This window comes from Heterodontus francisci, chromosome 30 (assembly GCF_036365525.1).
Source record: "Heterodontus francisci isolate sHetFra1 chromosome 30, sHetFra1.hap1, whole genome shotgun sequence".
NCBI classification, from domain to species: Eukaryota; Metazoa; Chordata; class Chondrichthyes; order Heterodontiformes; family Heterodontidae; genus Heterodontus; species Heterodontus francisci.
In genome coordinates, this window is record NC_090400.1 from 8,520,783 (window position 1) to 8,545,146 (window position 24,364).

General features: G+C 43.1%; 1 protein-coding gene across 1 annotated transcript in view; it reads right to left on the reverse strand.

Annotated features, from left to right (window-relative positions):
* zzef1 (zinc finger, ZZ-type with EF hand domain 1) overlaps positions 1–24,364 on the reverse strand; it is a 305,676-nt gene that overhangs the window by 46,097 nt on the left and 235,215 nt on the right. The window contains 4 exon segments of the mRNA XM_068010068.1: positions 14,086–14,251; positions 16,036–16,134; positions 19,160–19,328; positions 24,128–24,271. Of these exon segments, the coding sequence (XP_067866169.1) occupies positions 14,086–14,251; positions 16,036–16,134; positions 19,160–19,328; positions 24,128–24,271 (578 nt within the window).

The following is a 24,364-nucleotide window of genomic DNA, read 5'->3' on the forward strand; positions in this document are numbered from 1 at the left end:
GTCTCTTAAACGTCACTATTGTATCTGTTTCCACCACCTCCCCCGGCAGCAAGTTCCAGGCACTCACCACCCTCTGTGTAAAGAACTTGCCTCGCACCTCCCCTCTAAACTTTGCCCCTCGCACCTTAAACCTAAGTCCCCTAGTACCTGACTCTTCCACCCTGGGAAAAACCTTTTGACTATCCACTCTGTCCATGCCGCTCATAACTTTGTAAACCTCTATCATGTCACCCCTCCACCTCCGTCGTTCCAGTGAAAACAATCCGAGTTTTTCCAACCTCTCCTCATAGCTAATGCCCTCCAGACCAGGCAACATCCTGGTAAACCTCCTCTGTACCCTCTCCAAAGCCTCCATGTCCTTCTGGTAGTGTGGCGACCAGAATTGCACACAATATTCTAAGTGTGGCCTAACTAAGGTTCTGTACAGCTGCAACATGACTTGCCAATTTCTATACTCTATGCCCGACCGATGAAGGCAAGCATGCCGTATGCCTTCTTGACTACCTTATCCACCTGCGTTGTCACTTTCAGTGATCTGTGGACCTGTACGCCCAGATCTCTCTGCCTGTCTATACTTCTAAGGGTTCTGCCATTTACTGGATACCTCCCACCTGCATTAGACCTTCCAAAATGCATTACCTCACATTTGTCCGGATTAAACTCCATCTGCCATTTGTCCGCCCAAGTCTCCAACCGATCTATATCCTGCTGTATCCTCTGACAATCCTCATCATTATCTGCAACTCCACCAACCTTTGTGTCGTCCGCAAACTTAATCAGACCAGCTACATTTTCCTCCAAATCATTTATATATACTACAAACAGCAAAGGTCCCAGCACTGATCCCTGCGGAACACCACTGGTCACATTCCTCCTTTCAGAAAAGCACCCTTCCACTGCTACCCTCTGTCTTCTATGACCGAGCCAGTTCTGTATCCATCTTGCCAGCTCACCTCTGATCCCGTGTGACTTCACCTTTTGTACCAGTCTGCCATGCGGGACCTTGTCAAAGGCTTTACTAAAGTCCATATAGATAACATCCACGGCCCTTCCTTCATCAATCACCTTCGTCACTTCCTCTAAAAACTCGATCAAATTAGTAAGACACGACTTCCCCTTCACAAAACCATGCTGTCTCTCGCTAATAAGTTTGTTTGTTTCCAAATAGGAGTAAATCCTGCCCCGAATAATCCTCTCTAATAGTTTCCCTACCACTGACGTAAGGCTCACCGGCCTATAATTTCCTGGATTATCCTTGCCACCTTTCTTAAACAAAGGAACAACATTGGCTATTCTCCAGTCCTCTGGGACCTCACCTGTAGCCAATGAGGATGCAAAGATTTCTGTCAAGGCCCCAGCAATTTATTCTCTTGCCTCCCTCAGTTGTCTAGGGTAGATCCCATCAGGCCCTGGGGACTTATCTACCTTAATGCTTTGCAAGACACCCAACACCCTTTTTGATAATGAGATGACTGAGACTATCTGCACTCCCTTCCCTAGGTTCATCATCCACCAAGTCCTTCTCTTTGATGAATACTGATGCAAAGTACTCATTTAGCACCTCACCCATTTCCTCTGGCTCCACACATAGATTCCCATCTCTGTCCTTGAGTGGACAAACCCTTTCCCTGGTTACCCTCTTGCTCTTTATATATGTATAAAAAGCCTTGGGATTTTCCTTAATCCTGTTTGCCAATGACTTTTCATGACCCCTTTTAGCCCTCCTAACTCCTTGCTTAAGTTCCTTCCTACTGTCTTTATATTCCTCAAGTGCTTTGTCTGTTCCTAGCCTTCCAGCCCTTACAAATGCTTCCTTTTTCTTTTTGACTTCTTTCTTCTTTGGCCTCCTTGTCTCGAGAGACAATGGGTAAGCGCCTAGAGGTGGTCAGTGGTGTCAGTCGCTGTGAGGCAACTATGGGTGACCTCTCCATGGCGCATGCCTGGGCGAATGTATGGAGGTTGAGAGTTGCCCAAGCGTCAAAACCCCCCTCTCGGCCTTTCTGGTGGGGTCCAAAGGAGTGCAGAGCACGACGTTTGGCACCGGTATGGCTGCAGGAACTGCCGGAAACATGCCAAAGGTGACACATGACCGCCTACGGGGTTCCACTCCGGATTTTCTGTTAGGGTTTACTCCCTTAGCCGTGGTCTCTCCCGAGACGCCCACAAGGCAGCTGTTCATTTGACAAATAAAACAAGTTAGGGTTATACCCTCATAACCAAAAAATACTTGCTGCAGTCAGGTGGGAAAACTGTTGCTAAGCAAAGCAGGGAAAGACGAGGAGGGTTACCTGAAACCTTAGCCTAAAGGTGGTTGATAGAAGACTTTTTAAAAGGAGAGAGGTACAGAGGTTCAGGGATGAGAGCCCAAGAGAGTAGACTCAGGGACCTGAAGACTATCATTAATTGGATGGCAAAAGGCCAGAGTGAGTGGAATAGCACATTTTGGGGGGATGGAAGCATTAAAGACCTGAAGGAGACTGCAGAGATGGAAGGAGTTTAGGATGATGAATTTTAAATTGATGGGCAGAATTCTGACAAAACCGATAGGCTAGCAGGAGGGGTGATGGGGTCGGCAGCAGGTTGGGAACCCGAATCTGAGAGCAGCAGGCTTTGCCATGGTTGTTTAACTAATCCACAGCAGTAGCACCCTGCTATAATGAAAGCAAAATACTGTGGATGCTGGAAATCTGAAATAAAAACAAGAAATGCTGGAATCACTCAGCAGGTCTGGCAGCACCCGCGGAAACGTTAACTCTGCTTCTCTTTCCACAGATGCTACCAGACCCGCCGAGTGACTCCAGCATTTCTTGTCCCTATTAGCACCCTGCTTCTGGGTTTCCCAAACAATCATGATGATGGCTGGCACCTGTCAATGGAAGGATTTCTATTTAAAGGGACCTCAGCATGGATCAGAATAGTTTCATTGCAGATTAATTACTGAGGCTTCATCAATCAGAAGAATAGAAGCACAACATGGGACGGCTGCGCCCACCACCACCCTGCCCAATACCCCAATTCTCTGACTCTTCCCTACAGTCGACGCTGAGGCTTCTGAGGGCCCACAGAGAAGCACTGCTACCCATGGACATGAGAAAGAGGCGAGCCTCTAAAATCCAACAGGTGTGGCTGCAAGTGGTTGATGAAATAAGCAGCAGGAGTGTGGTCCCTCACAGTTGGATTCAGTGCCACAAGAGGTTCAATGATCTTGAGAGAGCAGGAAAGGTGAGTGGCATCACACATCCAGGTGCCAACCACAACACTCTGATTTTCCCAGCATTCTCCTGCACAGTGTTCCTCAGACTAAAATACCTTGCAGCTCCACTCATTTCTCTCTCACCAGGCACCTCCTCACATCCCTATCTGAGCAGCCAACACTAACAATCACCCTCATTTACTGCCATCTCACACTCACCTTTCATTGCAGCAGCTTATTCGGGAGCAGAGAGTGCGAGCAAGTGAGCAGCTGGGAAGGTCAGTTTCAGCTTAAACTTAATTCCCTTTTGTTTTCGGCGGACCAAGGGGCTGCTGGGTAAGTAAAACCCTATATATTTGTGCCGTTTAAAATAACTTACCTTTCATTGCAGCAGCTTATTCGGGAGCAGAGAGTGCGAGCGAGTGAGCAGCTGGGAAGGTCAGTTTCAGCTTAAACTTAATTCCCTTTTGTTTTCGGCGGACCAAGGGGCTGCTGGGTAAGTAAAACCCTATATATTTGGGCCTTTGCTGAACCCGAGAAACTACACGGGTAGTGTCTCCCACCCTCCTCCTCTAACCAAAAAAAAAAAAAGGACTCGGTGGTATGTAGATAAGGTAACGCATTTTCTACTTTTTTTTTTAATCGGGTGATTGGTAAAAACTTTTCGTTCCTTTTTCATTTTTTCTAAGTTTCAGACTAAGTTAAGTTTAAGATTAAAAATGGCAGGAGATCTCAGACCCGTGTTATGCTCCTCTTGCTCAATGTAGGAGCTCAGGGACACGGCTGATGTCCCTGACTCCTTCATGTGCAGGAAGTGTGTCCAGCTGCAGCTCTTGTTAGACCGCATGACGGCTCTGGAGCTGCGGATGGACTCACTTTGGAGCATCCGCGATGCTGAGGAGGTCGTGGATAGCACGTTTAGTGAATTGGTCACACCGCAGATTAGGATTGCTGAGGGAGAAAGGGAATAGGTGACCAAAAGGCAGAGAAAGAGCAGGAAGGCAGCACAGGTGTCCCCTGCAGTCATCTCCCTCCACAACAGGTATACCGTTTTGGATACTGTTGAGGGAGATGGCTCACCAGGGGAAGGCAGCAGTAGCCAGGTTCATGGCACCGTGGCTGGCTCTGCTGTTCAGAAGGGCGGCAAAAAGAGTGGAAGGGCTATAGTCATAGGGGATTCGATTGTAAGGGGAGTAGATAGGCGGTTCTGTGGTTGAAAACAAGACTCCCGAATGGGATGTTGCCTCCCAGGTGCACGGGTCAGGAATGTCTCAGATCGGCTGCAGAACATTCTGAAGGGGGAGGGTGAACAGCCAGTTGTTGTTGTGCACCAATGATATAGGTAAAAAACGGGATGAGGTCCTACAAGCAGAATTTAGGGAGTTAGGAGCCAAGTTAAAAAGTAGGACCTCAGAGGTAGTAATCTCAGGATTGCTACCAGTGCCACGTGATAGTCAGAGTAGAAATGAAAGAATAGTCAGGATGAAGGCGTGGCTTGAGAGATGGTGCAGGAGGGAGGGGTTCGGATTTTTGGGACATTGATACCGATTCTGGGGGAGGTGGGACTATTACAAACTGCAAGTCTCCACCTGGGCCGGACTGGAACCAATGTCCTTGGGGGTGCTTTTGCTAACGCTGTTGGGGAGGGTTTAAACTAATGTGGCAGGGGGTTGGGAACCAAATGAGGAGGTCAGTGGACAGTAAGGAGGTAGTAACTAAAGCCTGTAAGGAACTAGATAATGACGTCAGCGTGACTAAGGGAAAGAGTAGGCAGGGAGCAGATGATGAAAGCAAAGGGACTGGTGGTCTGAGGTGCATTTGTTTTAATGCAAGAAGTGTAGTAGGTAAGGCAGATGAACTTAGGGCTTGGGTTAGTACCTGGGAGTATGATGTTATTGCTATTACTGAGACTTGGTTAATGGAAGGGAATGATTGGCAACTAAATATCCCAGGATATCGATGCTTCAGGTGGGATAGAGAGGGAGGTAAAAGGGGTGGAGGAGTTGCATTACTGGTCAAAGAGGATATCACAGCTGTGCTGAAGGAAGGCACTATGGAGGACTCGAGCTGTGAGGCAATATGGGCAGAACTCAGAAATAGGAAGGGTGCAGTAACAATGTTCTGGCTGTACTACAGGCCTCCCAACAGTGAGCGTGAGATAGAGGTACAAATATGGAAACAGATTATGGAAAGATGTAGGAGCAACAGGGTGGTGGTGATAGGAGATTTTAATTTTCCCAACATTGACTGGGATTCACTTAGTGTTAGAGGTCTAGATGGAGCAGAATTTGTAAGGAGCATCCAGGAGGGTTTTCTCGAGCAGTATGTAAATAGTCCAATTCGGGAAGGGGCCATACTGGTTGGGGAATGAGCCCGGCCAGGTGGTTGAAGTTTCAGTAGGGGACTACTTTGGGAATAGTGATCACAATTCCGTAAGTTTTAGAATACTCATGGACAAAGACGACAGTGGTCCTAAAGGAAGAGTGCTAAATTGGGGGAAGGCCAACTATACCAAAATTCGGCAGGAGCTGGGGAATGTAGATTGGGAGCAGCTGTTTGAAGGTAAATCCACATGTGATATGTGGGAGGCTTTTAAAGAGAGGTTGATTAGCGTGCAGGAGAGACATGTTCCTGTGAAAATGAGGGATAGAAATGGCAAGATTAGGGAACCATGGATGACAGGTGAAATTGTGGGACTAGCTAAGAGGTAAAAGGAAGCATATATAAGGTCTAGGCGGCTGATGAAAGACGAAGCTTTGGAAGAATATCGGGAATGTAGGACCAATCTGAAACGAGGAATTAAGAGGGCTAAAAGGGGTCATGAAATATCTTTAGCAAACAGGGTTAAGGAAGATCCCAAAGCCTTTTATTCATATATAAGGAGCAAGAGGGTAACTAGAGAAAGGATTGGCCCACTCAAGGACAAAGGAGGAAAGTTATGCGTGGAGTCAGAGAAAATGGGTGAGATTCTAAACGGGTACTTTGCATTCACCGAGGAGAGGGACATGACGGATGTTGAGGTCGGGAACAGATGTTTGATTACTCTAGGTCAAGTCGGCATAAGGAGGGAGGAAGTGTTGGGTATTCCAAAAGGCATTAAGGTGGACAAGTCCCCAGGTCCGGATGGGATCTATCCCAGGTTACTGAGGGAAGCGAGAGAGGAAATAGCTGGGGCCTTAACAGATATCTTTGCAACATCCTTAAACATGGGTGAGGTCCCGGAGGACTGGAGAATTGCTAATGTTGTCCCCTTGTTTAAGAAGGGTAGCAGGGATAATCCAGGTAATTATCGACCGGTGAGCCTGACGTCAGTGGTAGGGAAGCTGCTGGAGAAGATACTGAGGGAGAGGATCTATTCACATTTGGAAGAAAATGGGCTTATCAGTGATCGGCAACATGGTTTTGTGCAGGGAAGGTCATGTCTTACCAACTTAATAGAATTATTTGAGGAAGTGACAAAGTTGATTGATGAGGGAAGGGCTGTAGATGTCATATACATGGACTTCAGTAAGGCGTTTGATAAGGTTCCCCATGGTAGGTTGATGGAGAAAGTGAAGTCACATGGGGTCCAGGGTGTACTAGCTAGATGGATAAAGAACTGGCTGGGCAACAGGAGACAGAGAGTAGCAGTGGAAGGGAGTTTCTCAAAATGGAGACGTGTGACCAGTGGTGTTCCACAGGGATCCGTGCTGGGACCACTGTTGTTTGTGATATACATAAATGATTTGGAGGAAAGTATAGGTGGTCTGATTAGCAAGTTTGCAGACGACACTAAGATTGGTGAAGTAGCAGATGGTGAAGGGGACTGTCAGACAATACAGCAGAATATAGATAGATTGGAGAGTTGGGCAGAGAAATGGCAGATGGAGTTCAATCAGGGCAAATGCGAGGTGATGCATTTTGGAAGATCCAATTCAAGAGTGAACTATACAGTAAATGGAAAAGTCCTGTGGAAAATTGATGTACAGAGAGATTTGGGTGTTCAGGTCCATTGTTCCCTGAAGGTGGCAACGCAGGTAAATAGAGTAGTCAAGAAGGCATACGGCATGCTTTCCTTCATCGGACGGGGTAATGAGTACAAGAGTTGGTAGGTCATGTTACAGTTGTATAGGACTTTGGTTCGGCCACATTTGGAATACTGCGTGCAGTTCTGGTCGCCACATTACCAAAAGCATGTGGATGCTTTGGAGAGGGTGCAGAGGAGGCTCACAATATCCCGTGTTATCCAAGCTTCCCGAAACTTGCCAAACTTGTCTTTCTTCCTCACAGGAACATGCTGGTCCTGGATTCTAATCAGCTCACGTTTGAAAGACTCCCACGTCAGATGTTGATTTACCTTCAAACAGCCGCCCCCAATCTAAATTCTTCAGTTCCTGCCTAATATTGTTATAATTAGCCTTCCCCCAATTTAGCACCTTCACCCGAGGACTACTCTTATCCTTATCCACAAGTACATTAAAACTTATGGAATTATGGTCACTGCTCCCGAAATGCTCTCCCACTGAAACTTCGACCACCTGGCCGGGCTCATTCCCCAATACCAGGTCCAGAATGGTCCCATCCCTAGTTGGACTATCTACATGCTGTCTTCATACTAAAATTGGAAGAAACCCATTTAATCAATGAATTATAATTAATTATTGTTAAAGTATCAATCTGAAAATGCCCACTTATTTGTTCATAGCAGATACCGCTCCCCAGTCCTTCCATATACAATTGCCTTGTAACATGGGTTGTCATGGTTTACTCTGGTTCCACAAAGCAGCAAATGATGGCTGCTATGATGCACTGCACTCATGCATAGAACCTGTCCATAGCAACCGGAAATTCCCAAGTGAAATTCATGATTCTAACCTCAGGACCCAGATAGAAGGCCAGGCTTCTGTGATAATTAAGTGACCAAACTTATGTTAATGAATAGATTTGTTTTGCAGAATTGAGCTTGTTTTTAAAAAAATCTGTGTCAAGACCGAGGCGGGAGGAGTGCACTGTCTTCTCAAGTTCCACTTCTCCATAGGTCACAAAATATATTTAAATGTTTACCCAGTTACCGATATGGTCAATCATATATCCTACTCTTTATCCCAGAATAAAACACACCAACCAAGTTTCTTTAATAAACAACAAAATTATCAGTTTAATACAAAACAAACCCTATCCAGTAAAGAAGGAAAACATTAACACACAATTGAAATATGAAAGTTCTCTTTTTAAATATCCCCTTCACACACACACTGGTGAAAGAAAAATAAAAAAATTTTCTCTGCAGAGCTCTTTCACAAAAAAATGACAAAAAAAGGAATACTTTGGCCAAATACTTGGTAATTCTTGAAGAAAAAAAATGAGAAGGTATGGAAGGATATCCCTTTTGGTCTGGCGTCCGGCTATACACGGACTGATCACTGGGATCTTTTCAGAAGCAGTTCATTCAGGAGATGTCGAGAAATAGTCTGGTAGGCTTTCCAGGCCAAATATGGCAAAAGGTGTTTCAGTTATCAAACTCTGGATTTGCAGGGTTTTTTCAGAGAGGTAGTGAAAGAGGAGCTGACACTCTGGATCTCTTAGAGAGGTGCAGGAAACATGAGCTGGGGGTTTCTTTTTAGCAGGCTACAAAGCTTTTTAACACTGTCCACACCCCAACTGAACCAAAACAATATCTCAGAAGCAAAACCACCTCCTGACCCTCATAAATCTTAACATGTCATTTCGATGTAAACATCTCCCCCAAGTCACCAAGGTTTCTGTTCTTTATTTATCTTAGGGCATGTGATAGCCAATAAAGGTTGCTTTCAAACACAATATCAAGTGTCCTTTCAGTGAACTTTCAATAACAAAACAAAGTCCAGCATCTATGACATCTTCAGCCTTCCAAAATGAATCCATTTCCACAATTTAAATGAGTCCTCAAAAAAAAATTAACAAAAAATGGAAGCCCTTTTATAATATGTTAGTTCTAGAAGTCATTTTTAGCTGTATATGATTACGGAAAATGGCAAACAATGACAAGAGGAGGAAAGGATTTGATCGGTTGAGCTTGTGAACGGTAGTTTTGACACTTTATGAAGGATGGGATAGCTTGATTTTCTAATTCATCACTTGTACTTCTAAGTTATTTGCAAAATCAGACCCATTATTAATAAATAAGTGATTATTTGAGACAATCATTCTATTATATCCCATTGACGTCTAACAGGTTAGAGGTTAGAGGCCAGACTTTCTGGTGTTACAATTTTGAAAGGTATTGAATTTACTCCTGATGATTCAAAATCAGATTATGCATTAAAAAAATTAGAATTATCCATAATTCAAGTTAACCATCAAATAAATGCAATGGACACAATGCTATCTGAGAGATCACTCTCTAGATCTATCCGTACACACATGCCACACACATAATATACGTATATCTCTCCGAGTGGTACATCAAAAACACCTACGTCAAGCTTTGTCAAGGGAAAACCCAATTTAAAAGGTTCCGTATTTACTTACAGAAATTTTTTTTAAACATGAAATTATATAGAATGCACAGCACACAAATAGGCCAATTGGCCCAACCAGTCCATGTTTATGCTCCACTCAAGCCTCTTCCCATCCTTCTTAATTTAACTCTACTTGCATAACTCTCTATTCCCTTCTCTCTCATATGCTTATCTAGCTTCCCCTTAAATGCATTTATATTCACCTCAACCACTCCCTGTGCTAACAAGTTCCACATTCCCACCACTCTCTGGGTAAAGACGTCTCTTCTGAACTTCCTACTTAATTTCTTGGTGACTATCTTATATTGATGGCCGGTTCCGAAGAAGGGTCACTGACCCGAAACGTTAACTCTGCTTCTCTTTCCACAGATGCTGCCAGACCTGCTGAGTGAATCCAGCATTTCTTGTTTTTGTTTCAGATTTCCAGCATCCGCAGTATTTTGCTTTTATTATATTGATGGCCTCTAGTTTTGCTTTTCCCCACAAGTAGAAACACTCAATGTCTATTCTATCAAAACATTTCAAAATTTTAGACCTCTATCAGGTCACCACTCAACCTTCTCTTTAAAAAAAAAGACCCAGCCTGTTCATCCTTTCCTGATAGGTATACCTCCATATTTCTGCTATCCTTCTTCACATAAACATAGAAAATGGGAGGTGTAGGCCATTCGGCACTTCGAGCCCGCTCCGCCATTCATTCTGATCATGGCTGATCATCCAACTCAATAGCCTGTTTCCGCTTTCGCCCCATACCCTTTGATCCCTTTAGACCCAAGAGCTATACCTAACTCCTTGAAAACATAGTGTTTTGGCCTCAACCGCTTTCTGTGGTAGCGAATTCCACAGGCTCACACACTCACATGCCGAAGACTTGCAGGGTGATAGGTTAATTGGCCATTATAAATTGCCCCTAGTATAGGTAGGTGGTAGGGAAATATAGGGACAGGTGGGGATGTGGTAGGAATATGGAATTAGGGTAGGATTAGTATAAATGGGTGGTTGATGGTCGGCACAGACTCGGTGGGCCGAAGGGCCTGTTTCAGTGCTGTATCTCTAAACTAAAACTAAACTCTGGGTGAAGAAGTTTCTCCTCATCTCAGTCCTGAAAGGTTTACCCCATATCCTTAGACTATGACCCCTGGTTCTGGATTGCCCCACCATCAGGAACATCCTTCCTGCATATACCCTGTCAAGACCTGTTGGAATTTTATAGGTTTCTATGAGATCCCCCCTCACTTTTCTGAACTCCAGCGAATATAATCCTAACCGACTCAATCTTTCCTCATACGTCAGCCCCGCCATCCAGGAATCAGACCGGTAAACCTTCACTGCACTCCCTCTATAGCAAGAACATCCTTCCTCAGATAAGGAGAACAAAACTGCACACAATATTCCAGGTGTGGCCTCATCAAGGCCTTGTATAATTGCAGCAAGACATCCCTGCTCCTGGACATGAATCCTCTCCATATGAAGGCACTTCGAGCCCACTCCGCCATTCATTCTGATCATCCAACTCAATATCATTTGCCTTTTTTACTGCCTGTTGCACCTGCATGCTTACCTTCAGCGACTGGTGTACAAGAACTCCCAGGTCTCGCTACATATTCCCCTCTCTCAGTTTATAGCCATTCAGATAATAATCTGCCTTCCTGTTTTTGCTACCAAAGTGGATAACCTCACATTTATCCACATTATACTGCGTCTGCCATGCATTAGCCCTCTCACTCAACTTGTCCAAAACACCCTGAAGCCTCGCTGCATCCTCCTCACAACTCACCCTCCCACCCAGTTTTGTGTCATCTGCAAATTTGGAGATTATACGTTTAGTTCCCTCATCTAAATCATTAATGTATATTGTGAATAGCTGGGGTCCTAGCACCGATCCCTGCGGTACCTCACTAGCCACTGTCTGCCATTCGGAAAAAGACCCATTTATCCCTACTCTTTGTTTCCTACCCGCCAACCAGTTTTCTATCCATCGAAATCCACTACCCCCAATCTTTAATTTTACACGCTAATCTTTTATGTGGGCTTTGTCGAAAGCCTTCTGAAAGTCCAAATAAACCACATCCACTGGCTCCCCCCCATCAACTCTACTAGTTACATCCTCGAAGAATTCTAGTAGATTTGTCAAGCATGATTTCCCTTTCGTAAATCCATGCTGACTCTGCCCGATTCTACCACAGTTCTCTAAGTGCTCTGCTATAAAACTTTGATAATGGACTCTAGAATTTTCCCCACTACCGACATCAGGCTGACTGGTCTATAATTCCCTGCTTTCTCTCTACCTCCCTTTTTAAATAGTGGGGTTACATCAGCTACCCTCCAATCTGTAGGAACTGTTCCAGAGTCAATAGAATCTTGGAAGATGACCACCAATGCATCCGCTATTTCTAGGGCCACTTCCTTAAGTACTCTGGGATGCATACCATCAGGCCCTGGGGATTTATCGGCCTTCAATCCCATCAATTTCCCGAACACCATTTCTCTACTTCAAAATATTCTTTGCACCCACTCCAGCACCTCTACATTGTTTTTACAATGTGACCAAAACTGTATACAGTACTCTATGTGGTCTAGTCAAGGTTTGGTACAAGTTTAGCATAATTTCTCTACTTTTCAATTCTATGCATTTAGAAATAAACCATAATGCTTGGTTTGTTTTTTTGTACAACCTTAATAAATTGCCTTGCTACTTTTAATATTTGTACTCCCACATCACTTTTCCCCTCTACCTCATTTACATTCTTACTTTCCAAATAATATAAGTAACCTCCTTATTTTTCTTGTCAAAATGTAATATCTCACATTTACCTATATTGAAATTCATTTGTCAATTATAGTCCCATTCTGCATGTTTATTAATGTCTTCTTGTAACTTGTTGCAGTCCTCCTCAGCACTGACTATCCCTCCCAACTTTGTCATCCTCAAATTTAGAAATTTGTGTTTTTAATTCCAAAGTCTAAATCGTTAATATAAATTATGAATAGTGTTCCCAGGTCTTTGTGGGACCCCACTTTCCACCTTCAGTCAGTTTGAATAGTTATCTTTCACTCCTACTCTCTGCTTTCTGTCTTGCAGCCAGTTAGCTACCCATTCTACTACTTGTCTCGGACTCAGCATGCTCTGATCTTATTCGTTTGCATGTGGCACCTTTTTGAAGGCCTTTTGGAAATCCACATAAATTATATCTACGATATTATCTTTGTCTACTCCCTCGGTTGTCTGTTCAAATAATTCAATGAGGTTGGTGAAGCAACTTTCCCTTTTGAAATCCATTCTGACTATTCATTATTATATTTCTGGTTTCTAGATTATTTTCCATTTTCTCCTTTAGTAGGAATCCATTATTTTCCTACCACCGATGTTAAGCTGATTGGTCTATAGTTCTCTGGACATGTTCTATCTCCCTTCTTAAATATAGGTGTAGCATTAGCAATCCACAAGTACTCTGGGCACTACACCTTTTTCTAACACCTTAAGGTGGTGCTGTGATCAGTATTTATAAGTAATGTAATATTAGCTTCAAATCCAACATTATAACTGTATTTAACCCAAGAAATGTCAAAATCTGTGTTAGCTTGCAGCTCCTTTACACTGGTTGTACTCAAGGCATCAGGAGAATAAAGAAAAGATCTCCCCACCTAATTTTATGCACCTCCCTCTCCATGGAGAGTTTATAAATTAACAGAAACTGAGATCAAGGATCCCCAAGGAGATCAAAAAGCTCTTTGAAACTCCCCCCTTAGATAGTATTTGAGGTCCCTGCACCCAGTGAGATATTGAGGTTTGCTCTACACCCATCCTAAGAGGATTTGAAGTCCATGCTACCACCTTTCCTAGGGTTTGCACCTCGACATGGTGAGAAGACTGCGTGCTGTCACAAGTCTGAGAGCTATGCTGGCAGGAGTACAACTCCTGGTAGGGACGGACAAGTCAGATGGGTCAGACTAGAGGAACCAGACTAAAGGCAGAGCACTGTTCTCCTGGAAGGGACAAGTGAGTCAGACTAATGACCTGTTCATATAAAAATGGCTTTTATTAAGGAAACAGGTCTGTTACAGTCTGGTAAATGCAAACCACATGTGGAGAACCGCCATCTGCTGGAGTTGAGGCAAGGTGACACTCTAATTGGAGTCAAATAGCTTGCTCTGGACAAACAGCAGTGGAAGTAATGGGTTCATGTGTCACCAGGCACAGGAGAATCCTACTAACTGACGGACTCCAAGAAACTCGCCAAAGCCTGTGCCTCCCCACCCAGCTGAAATACTTTACGGGTCCCCCTCCAACTGACCCGCACTCCCATTCCCAGATAACAAATGTAGTGCTGTTGTCCACTCAGCAATTTTAATATATAATAAATACACATCGATATGAAGTGAACTCCTTCTGCTTCAGGATTGCTGCTGTACCTGTGAGAGGCGCACTGTAGTATCCTCAAAAGCAGATGGACTGCCTTTAGTCGTTGATGTCCCATCTGCTGACAGGCTACACCCACTTGCCACTCCCAAATTTCAGCTAGCGGAAGGTGTGGGAGAATCCTCTCCTCTGAAAGCATTTGCTTGAGTATTTCAAACCCTGGAGAGAAAGAGAGGAACACATCATCAGAGTCTGAACAGGAGCCTAAACGAAGAGAAACTAATGCAGGAATTGAGCTCTGAAACTCAGAAGTTTAGCCTCACTATGCAATGAATAACACAGTGCCCATACACCTCGATATGGAATTGTCATTAGGCAATTGAAAGAGCCGGCAAATGGGTTGAATGCTTCAACAGAACAGCAAGGCTCAATGACATTATACACAAAATCACTTCAGTAGGTCCGGTGCCTTCTCCAAATAGCACAGTAAATATTGCATAAAATTAGCTATATGTGAGGTGTGTTAAAAACAAATACATGTAAATTAAAGACTTCAGTCATATTATCAACTTTAAAGAATAGGACTAATTCATCATCATTATTTGTTTGCCCACACTATCAAAAATATAGGTTTTCAGTTCTACGCATGGGACACTACTGTTTTAAACAGATGCACGAATAGGCCACTTAGCAGACTTGAGAATGTGGGAGAAAATACAGAGCAGAAAATAAAGAGAATAGGATGAGGGGGAACGAGTGCAAGAGCGCGTGAGACAGACAGAGACAGAGACAGGCAGACAGGCAGACAGGCAGACAGGCAGACAGGCAGGCAGGCAGGCAGGCAGGCAGGCAGGCAAGCAGGCAGGCAAGCAGGCAGGCAAGCAGACAGGCAAGCAGGCAGGCAAGCAGACAGGCAAGCAGACAGGCAAGCAGACAGGCAAGCAGACAGGCAAGCAGACAGGCAAGCAGACAGGCAAGCAGACAGGCAAGCAGACAGGCAAGCAGACAGGCAAGCAGACAGGGAGAATAAAAAAAGTTGTATTTATATAGCACCTTTAAAATAATAAAATGCCCCAAGGGACATCATAAACCAAAATTTGACACTAAGCCACATAAGGAGATACTATGAAAAAGGACTAAAAGCTTGATCAAAGAGCTAGGCTTTAAGGAGTGCCTTAAAGGAGGAAAGTGAGGAAGAAAGGTTGAGGGAGGGAATTCCAGAGCTTAGGGCTCAGACATCTGAGGGCACAGCGCAAATGGAAGAGCAATTGAAATCAGGGATGCTGAAGAGGCCAGAATTAGAGGAGCGACAATATCGCGAAGAGTTGTGAGTCTGGAGGAGATTACAGAGATATGAAGAGGCAAGACCATGGAGGGATTTGAAAACAGAAATAAGAATTTTAAAATTGAGATGCTGTTTAACTGGGAACCAACGTAGGTCAGAGAGTACAGGATAATGGGTTAACGGGACTTGGTGCGAGATGGGACATAGGCGGCAGGGTTTTGTATGACGCCAAATTTACGGGAAGTTAAAACATGGGAGACTGGCCAGAAATGCGTTAGAATAATCAAACCTAGAGGTAACAGAAGCATGGATGAGGAAAGCTAGGAGGAACAGATGGGGGGGGGGTGGTGGGTGTGTGCGGTGGGGGGGGGGGGTGGGAAAGAAAAAGAGAGAAAGAGCGAGGGAGAAAAGAGAAAGAACACAGGTTAGAGAAAGCAAGGAAGACAACAGGGCAGACAGGAAGAGAGAGAGAGATAGAACATGAACAGGACACAGACAGAGAGAGAGTAAGCAGGGAACAGAGAAGGAGTGAGAGAGAAAGAACAGGACAGAAATGGCAGAAAGAACTGACAGAGAATGGGAGAGAAAAGACAATGAAAGTGAAGAGAGAATAGCAAAGGGAGATAAGAGAAGAGGAAGAGAAAAGGAGAAAGCAAACGAAAAAAAATTTAAAAATAGAGAAAGCAGGCTACTTTTCGCCATGTACGAATGTACTCACCAGTCAGGAACCGCCCACGGTGGCCTCCTGTCACTGTGAACTTATAACCCCAATCATTGGTGTCCAGGTCCGATGTAAACCTGTAATACAGTGTATCACCTAGAAGAAATTAAAAAAAATTAGTGTCCATATGGCAGGTGAGAAACTTACCACTAAAAAAAAATCTCAATGTTGTTGTGGAAAACCAAGATACAAAAATATTTGCTACCTGTAGACCTGCCAATTTGTGCTTCAAAGTTTAATTTTTGGATTTAATAAACAGGTAATTGACATCCGTGCGTCACTATTCTTTGGTGAAAAATGTGGCAGAATACAAAATATTCAACCCATCTCATTCGGTACCTCTAAAATCTCCCTCTTGGAACTTCAGAGATTGGTTCAGGTTATCTTTTCTCGTACTTTTTTTTTTTTGCAAGTAAGACGTTGACAGGAGCTATGTGAATATGTGTTTTTAGCAAAAGAGGCTAGTTTCCCTACATACCGGCATGCTGAGTTGTAGACCAGTAGACAGAAAAATGGTAACTACAGTATAGTAGTGTAGGAGTTATGTTACTGGATAAATAACTCAGAGGCCTGGACAAATAATCCACACGATTTCAAACGGCACCATGGTAGTTTAAGAATTTGTATTCTGTTTAAATAAGATGATGACCCTGAAGTTATTGGATTGTCTTGAAAACCCACCTGGTTCTGACCTATCTGACTCCAGGCCCACATGAATGTGGTTCACCCTTAACTGCTCTCTGAAATAGCCTAGTAAGAAACTCAGATGTAGCTCTAGGGATGGTTATTAAATGCTGACCTTGCCAGCGATGACCCCTATCCTGAGAATGAACTAAAAATAAAGTTCTCAGAGAAATGCAATAATAATTTGTTAGCCATGCCCAGTTATTCAGAGACACATCACAGATTGGTGTTGTAACCTTTTTCCGATCTATGTGGAGACCGTAAAAGAGGATTTAAAAGCGGAGCAACAGAAGCTGCGAAGCACCAAACTGCTGTTCCAAACAGTAGGACAAGGTGAAGAGAAATTGTGCTTTGCTGAGAAGTCAATGTTATACCCACTGGAGCAAACTAGTTCTCATGCTTTTCATTTTTCTAACAGTACGGAGACAGAAACTGTTATGCAAAAGCAAAATGCTGCAAATGATGGAAATCTGAAATAACAGGAAATACTAAGCCAGTCCTCGCCTGGACCTGGATGAAACATCTGCCCTTTTACCACCTCCCTTCTCACCATCCACGGCCCCAAACACTCCTTCCAAGTGAAACATCGATTTGCTTGTTTTTCCTTTCAGTTTACTAACTGTATTCGCTGCTCACAATGCGGTCTCCTCTAAATTGGGGAGGCCAAATGCAGATTAGGTGATCCCTTTGCGGCATGTCTCCTTACAGCTTGCGAGCATGACCCTGAGTTTTCAGTCACCTACCATTTTATTTCTCCACTCCCACTCTGACCTCTCTGTCCTCACCCACCTACAACGTGCCAAAGAAACTAAACTCAAACTCGAGGAACAACATCTCATCTTCCCATTAGGCACTTTACAACCTTCTGGACTCACTGAGTTCAGCAATTTCAGATCACAACTTCTGCCCCTTTTAAAAAAATTTTTGGACGGCAGCTGCTGGTATTGATTCTGCTTTTCTCATTTACATCACATCTAGACACATATTTTGTTCCTTTACTTGTCCCATTACCATCTCCTTTTGCCTTATGCCATCATCCCTTATCATTTAACCTCTCCTGTCTTCCACCCGATCACAGACCTTCCTTTGTTCTTCCCTCCCCCCAACTTCTTTTAAACTTGTTAATCTCTAACCTTTTCCAGTCAGACGATAGGTCTTTGACCTGAAATATTAACTGTTTCTTGCTCCAGAGATGCTGCAAGACCTGATGAGTCTCCAGAATTGTGTTTTCATTTCAAAAATTGGAATGATTTCAAACAACTCACATCATTCTCATTATCAAAGTTCCCCTCATCCAGTGTTAATAATCCAACTTCACAGACACTGAAGGAGAGCAGCTGTGTAAGACACCAAGATCGAATTCAGATCACAAGGGAGTTTCACTGTTACAGTCCTGGGTCCTGCTACTGCACCAGTAGATAAGGAGCAGTGGAAGTCAACTTCCTTAAAAAAGACCTTCAGGCCATGTAAAGAAACAATGGATACAACGGACAACTATTTGTAATAACAGTTACCCCAAGTACTATTGTAGATTTAATGCTTCATGTTGGCACTATTCCCCTCCCGCCTTTACTTTTTCTTTTCCTCTAAAGTCAGTTTCTATGCCCTATTCTTGCTTTCCCACAAAATTAGGAGGACTGGTTTGTCCAGCACAAAGGCATCTATATAGACATCATTAGGAGGCACTGCTGACTGAAATGCAGAAAAGAACTTATGCATTATTAGTACAGTCTTTACTTCTGCAACCCAGTTCCAACAAAGCACACTCCTTCCTGAGGAAACTCAGTGTGAAACTTTCAGTAACGACTGAGCTTCATGCTTTCCCCTCCCCAGTTGATCTTTCCACTATTCCAATCATAGTAAATGTGTTCCAAAGGTGTAGTGCAACCATCAAATGAAACAGTTCAAGTTTACACCTAATACAACAAGGGTGCACTCCACTGCAAATCACCATCCTCTGGACAAGTAATTTCACTAAGATCCTATCTGCCTGCTCTGTCAGAACAATTCCATAGGACTACAGTACATTCTTGTTCAGTAAATAACAAGTTTCAACAACAGTTTATTCATCTGCCAGGATTAATTTACAGTAGTTGATAGTGAAAAGTAGTATAATCTTCACAATTATAATGAAAGCCTGAAAACACAAATCGTTTATCAAACTGCATTAAAAATTTGCTTTAATATATTCACATTGTACAAAATAACTCCTTTTGCAGAGTTACTCGGACCGTTTTATGGAATATGGGACTTGTTTGGGGTCAGGGGGTTAACTGTACTGCAACTGAGACAGAAAAATATTGGTCAGGACATCAGTAGCGTACACTTCAACTGGTACATGCTCCAATGCAAAATGTTAATAAAATATTCCATTCAGCACTCTGATGAGGGCACACAGACTTGAAACAATGACTGACCGATTGTATAAAAATTCTACCTGGAATGTCAAAGTCAATCCACTTGTGTGATGATCCACTGAATGTATGCCGATCTTGCTTGAAGTCACTACTGCTGGACATCAACAACTCATCACAGCCATCCTCAGACACACAATGAGGATCAAATTTCACAGACAGGTAAATAGCACCAGGGATGTGAACTTTGTCCTAAAGGTCAAAAAAAAAAGTACTTGCCTTTTATTGGCTGCTTTGTCACTTTTCCCATAGAAGATTTTTAACCAGAACATTTTTAACCAGCCAAAGATTTGGTACAGAAATATTCAAAGTGCTGCACAAGAACTTATAAACCATATCTGATTTATGGCTAAGTGCCATGAATTAAGTTTACCAAGAAGCTATGGCCTGCACACTTTTTGATTATGCTGCCCTAAAGTTTATTTATTGGAGTTTTACGGTTTTAATCCTCAGTGCACTGTGGGTAAGTTTGCATATCCAGTTGTGCTCTGTTGGGACCATCCTTTCGCATTTCTAGATTTGTCTGAAAAGATCAATGTGGTCACAGTACGGTTCGGCGTGTCGATCTTTTGATCCTTACCATTCAACTGGCTTAAAATGGCAGTTAAGAACATAACAAATAGGAGTATTCGGCCTGATGACCCCTTGAGCCTGCTCTGCCATTCAATAAGATCACAGCTGAACCTCTACCTCAACTCCACGTTCCTGCCCTACCCCAAATCCCGAGATTCCGTTAGTGGCCAAAGGCCGATGGATATCAGTCTTGAATATACTCATCAACTGAGCATCCACAGCCCTGTAGTGTAGCTAACTCCAAAGATTCACAATCCTCTGAGTGAAGGAATTTCTCACCTCAGTCCTAAATGGCTGATCCCTTATCCTGAGACTATGATCCCTAGTTCGAGAGCAGGGGTGTCCAACATAAGGCCCGCAGATGTATTTCAGAGATGAGAAAGTTTCCATTCTTTTCTCCTTTCAGACCGGATTTTAAAAACATCGTGCTGACAGTTGCACAGCTGACATCTGCTGATACTGGGAACAGCGGTTTCCCAACTGGCAACAGATTCGGGGTTTTCCGGCTGCCTTTTAACAAAGATTTGGAACCCGCCGAAAGCCACAAATCTATCCACAGTTAGGAAACCTCTGTTCCTGATATCAGCATCTGTCAGCTGTGAAAATGACAACACGATGTTTTGAAAAAAAAAGACCAACTTCAAGCCTGCAGTGTTGAGCGCTCCTGCTTCCTGCAACTGTTAGAGAGAAGGGGGGGGGGACGCACAGAGAGAAGGGGGAGGGGGGGCCACAGAGTGAAAGGGGGGAGGGGGGGGCCACAGAGTGAAAGGGGGTGGGGGGGGCCACAGAGTGAAAGGGGGTGGGGGGGCCACAGAGTGAAAGGGGGTGGGGGGGGCCACAGAGTGAAAGGGGGTGGGGGGGGCCACAGAGTGAAAGGGGGGCCACAGAGTGAAAGGGGGGGGGGGGCCCACAGAGTGGAAAGGGGGGGTGGCCACAGAGTGGAAAGGGGGGGTGGCCACAGAGTGGAAAGGGGGGGGGGCCGAAAGCGGGGGACAGACAGAGGACATCACGTGGGGGGGGGGGGAGGGGGGGACAGGGAGACAGAGAGGCACACATAGTCAGAGAGAGAGTGATCAAGATCACTGCTGGCAGCTGGACATCTATCTGGAATTCTCCACATTGCTACAGGTATGAGGGCAAACACTGACTGCTTGTGTAAGCAAAAATAATGCCAGGTATCTCACTAAATCAGCGTCCAACATAGTAATGAGAAAGTAAGTCAATAAATTAATCTTCTCATTTAAAGCTTCACAAAAATGCACATTTGTTGTTCATTTGATTAATAGTGAAATAAATCTTTAAGAATTTTTACATTTCAGTGAGATCACGGCAATGAAGGTTAACATACCATTTGCCTTCCTAATTGTTTGCTGCACCTGCATGTCAGCTTTCTGAGATTCATGTACAAGGACACCTAAATTCCTCTGAATACCAACAATCAGTCTCTCAGCTTTTAAATATATTCTGCTTTTCCATTCTTCCTACCAAAGTGGATAATTTCACACTTCCCACATTATACTCCATCTGGCACCTTCTTGCTCAATCACATAACTGGTCTATATTCCTTTGCAGCCTCTCTGCCTATTCCTCACAGCTTATTTCTCTACCTAACATTTTATCATCAACAAACTTGGATATATTTCGTACAGTCCCCTCATCTAAGTAAATAAAAGAAAAATTCTGCGGATGCTGGAAATCTGAAATAAAACAAAGTGCTGGAAAAACTCAGCAGGTCTGGGCAGCATCTGTGGAGAGAGGAGCAGAGTTAATGTTTCAGGTCAGTGACCCTTCTTCAGAACTCATCTAAGTCATTGATATAAATTGCCAATATCGGAGGTCCAAGCACTGATTCTTGTGGCAATCCACTAGTTACACCCTGCTATCCTGAAAATGGCTCCTTTATTCCTACTCAGTTTTCTGTCAATTAACCAACTCCCAAACTCATGAGCCCTAATCTTGTGCAACAACCTCTCGTATGGCACCAACCCATGGAGACCATTCTAGAATCGAGGGAAGTCTGGAAGATCAAAATAAATGCATCCACTGTCTCTGCAGCCATTTTTTTAAAATCCTAGGATGTAAGCCATCAGCGACAGGGGATTTGATAGCTTTTAGTCCACTAACTTCTCCAGCAATTTCTTTACGAGTATTAATTACTTTTACATTCCTCAACTCTCATTGGACGGTTCCCTTAATTTCGTGTGTTTTGCGTTTTCTACCGTGAAAGGACACACAAAATATTTGTTTAATGTCTCTGCCATTTTCTCATTTCCCATTATAAATTCTCATATCTTTGGCTCGAAAGAATACACATTTAATTTCACTAATCTCTTCTTTCTTACATACTTATGGCTTGTTTTGATATTTCTTGCTAGTTTACTAATATTCTACTTTTCTCTTTGCTAATTTTTAAAATCCTCCCAATCGTGAGGCTAACTACACTTTTTGGCAACATTATAAGTCTCTTTTAATCGAACACTATCCTTAACTTCTCTAGTTGGCCATGGCGATACCGCTTTTCCAGAGATATTTTTATTTCTCAGGGGAATGCATATTTGTTGAGAATTATGTATTTTTCTTTAAATATTTGCCATTGTTTATCTACCATCATATCTTTTAATCTAATTTCCCAATCTATATCGGTCCACTTGCTCCTCATACCTCCATAATTGGCTTTGTTTACATTTAGTGTAGTTTCAAAGTTTAACTATATCACTCTCAAACGTAATATGAAATTCGATCACATTATGATCACTGTTCCCAGGAGGATCTATAAAAGATCACTAATTAACCCTGTTTCATTACACAATACCAGATCTGAAACTGCCTATTCCCTAGTTGGTTCATCTAGAAAACTGCCTCAAATGCATTTCATGAATTCGCCTGCCAAATGACTTTTGCCAGTTTGGTTTTACCAATCTATAAGATTAAAGTCTCATGCTATCATTGCATTACTCTTGTTACATGCTTCTCTAATTTCCTGGTTTATACTCTGTCCAACACTAGGGTTATTGCTAGGGGGCCTATAAACTACTCCCACCAGTTGCTACTCTTTCTTATTTTTTAGCTCCACCAATATTGATTTTATATTCTTGATTTTCTGGGCTAAGACCCTTTCTTCTTGCTGCCTTTTTGTCATCTTTTATCAGGGCTACTGCCCTTCCTTTTCTATTTTGCCCATCTTTTTATAAAAGTTCACGTATCCTAGAATATTTTGTGCCCAACTTCAGTCACCGTGTAACCACAGGCCCGATTTTAACTCTCACAAATCATTCACTTACACAGATAAAATGTGTCTCTCATTAATGGCTACTGATCAAGAACAAGCTTGTTTATCTCTGTATGTGGCATTAATGAATTCATCTTGTTGCGAACGCTTCGTGTATTCAAACATGCCACCTTTAATTTTAAATTTTTACTATTTTTCCTTGATGTGGCCTGAGTTGCAAATGCCCTATTACCATCATTAAACTCTCTGTCCCTTCCTCTTGCAATCTGCTTGATTTTACCCAAATCATTACTCTGCTCTACGATTTTGACTTTTCTCTTTGAACCCTGTATCACGTTGTCCAAATTAATTTGTTTCTGTACTCTTGATACATTCTTTCTCATCCTTCCTGGCTTCAGAAGTCTCCAAAAAAACTTTCACCTCTCCCCAGCTTACTTTCATTCCCTCCTTCCACCCTACACAGTGTCCACCTTTTACCTCTGCTCTGTAAAGTCTCTGACACCATTCTGTGCATGGGAAACTCTGCAGACCTGCAAATTCTTAATTTCTAGTGCTTTCTTTTTTTTACTATGGTTCCAATTAGATCGCCCATCATCTTGATGGGAGGCAATGACAACTCAATGCTCAAAGTTCTTCAAAATTCATTATCCCATTTCACTTCATCTATAATTACCTACAGACATTCTGTGGCATCAGCCTTGGCTCAGTTGATAGTATTCACGCCCGAGTCAGAAGGCTGTGCATATAATCTAGCTTGATAGTCAAGTGCTGCACTGTCAGAAGCACCATTTTCCAGATGAGACATTAAATCGAGGATCTATCTGGTTGATGTACAAGATTCCACAGAACTATTTGAACAAGAGTAGGGGAGTTCTCCCTCATGTCCTGGCCAAACATATATCCATCAAGGTAATTTAATTGATCCTTTATTCATTGCTGTTTGTGGGACCTTGCTGTGCACCAATTGGCTGGGTATTTCCTACATTTCAACAGTGCTTTAGGACATTGAGGATTTGAAAGGCACTGAATAAATTCATGGGCTTTGTTGCATGTTAAAAGATGCAGTAAACTGTGTGGCTTTTCTGTGTCACGGTTTCATATCCTGTTTAAACCAAAGTAGCATCGCCTATGGTAGCACAATGCCATATCCCAAAACAAATCAAAATACACAGAAAAATTATTACAATACCTCAATGGTAGCATTGTTGTCATAGGGATGCTTGGACTCTCTGACTTGGACATCCATTCCTGGCTCCTCCATAAACTGACAGGCAGTCACTGCCAGAGATCCCAGCATGTTCTCACTGCAACCGAGCAACACTTTCTGCAGAATCTGATGCCAACAGTGTAAAGAAAATAGTGAATATGTGAAGCAGAAAATAAATTATACAGGTAAAAATGTGTGGAATACAAATGGGAAAGCTCC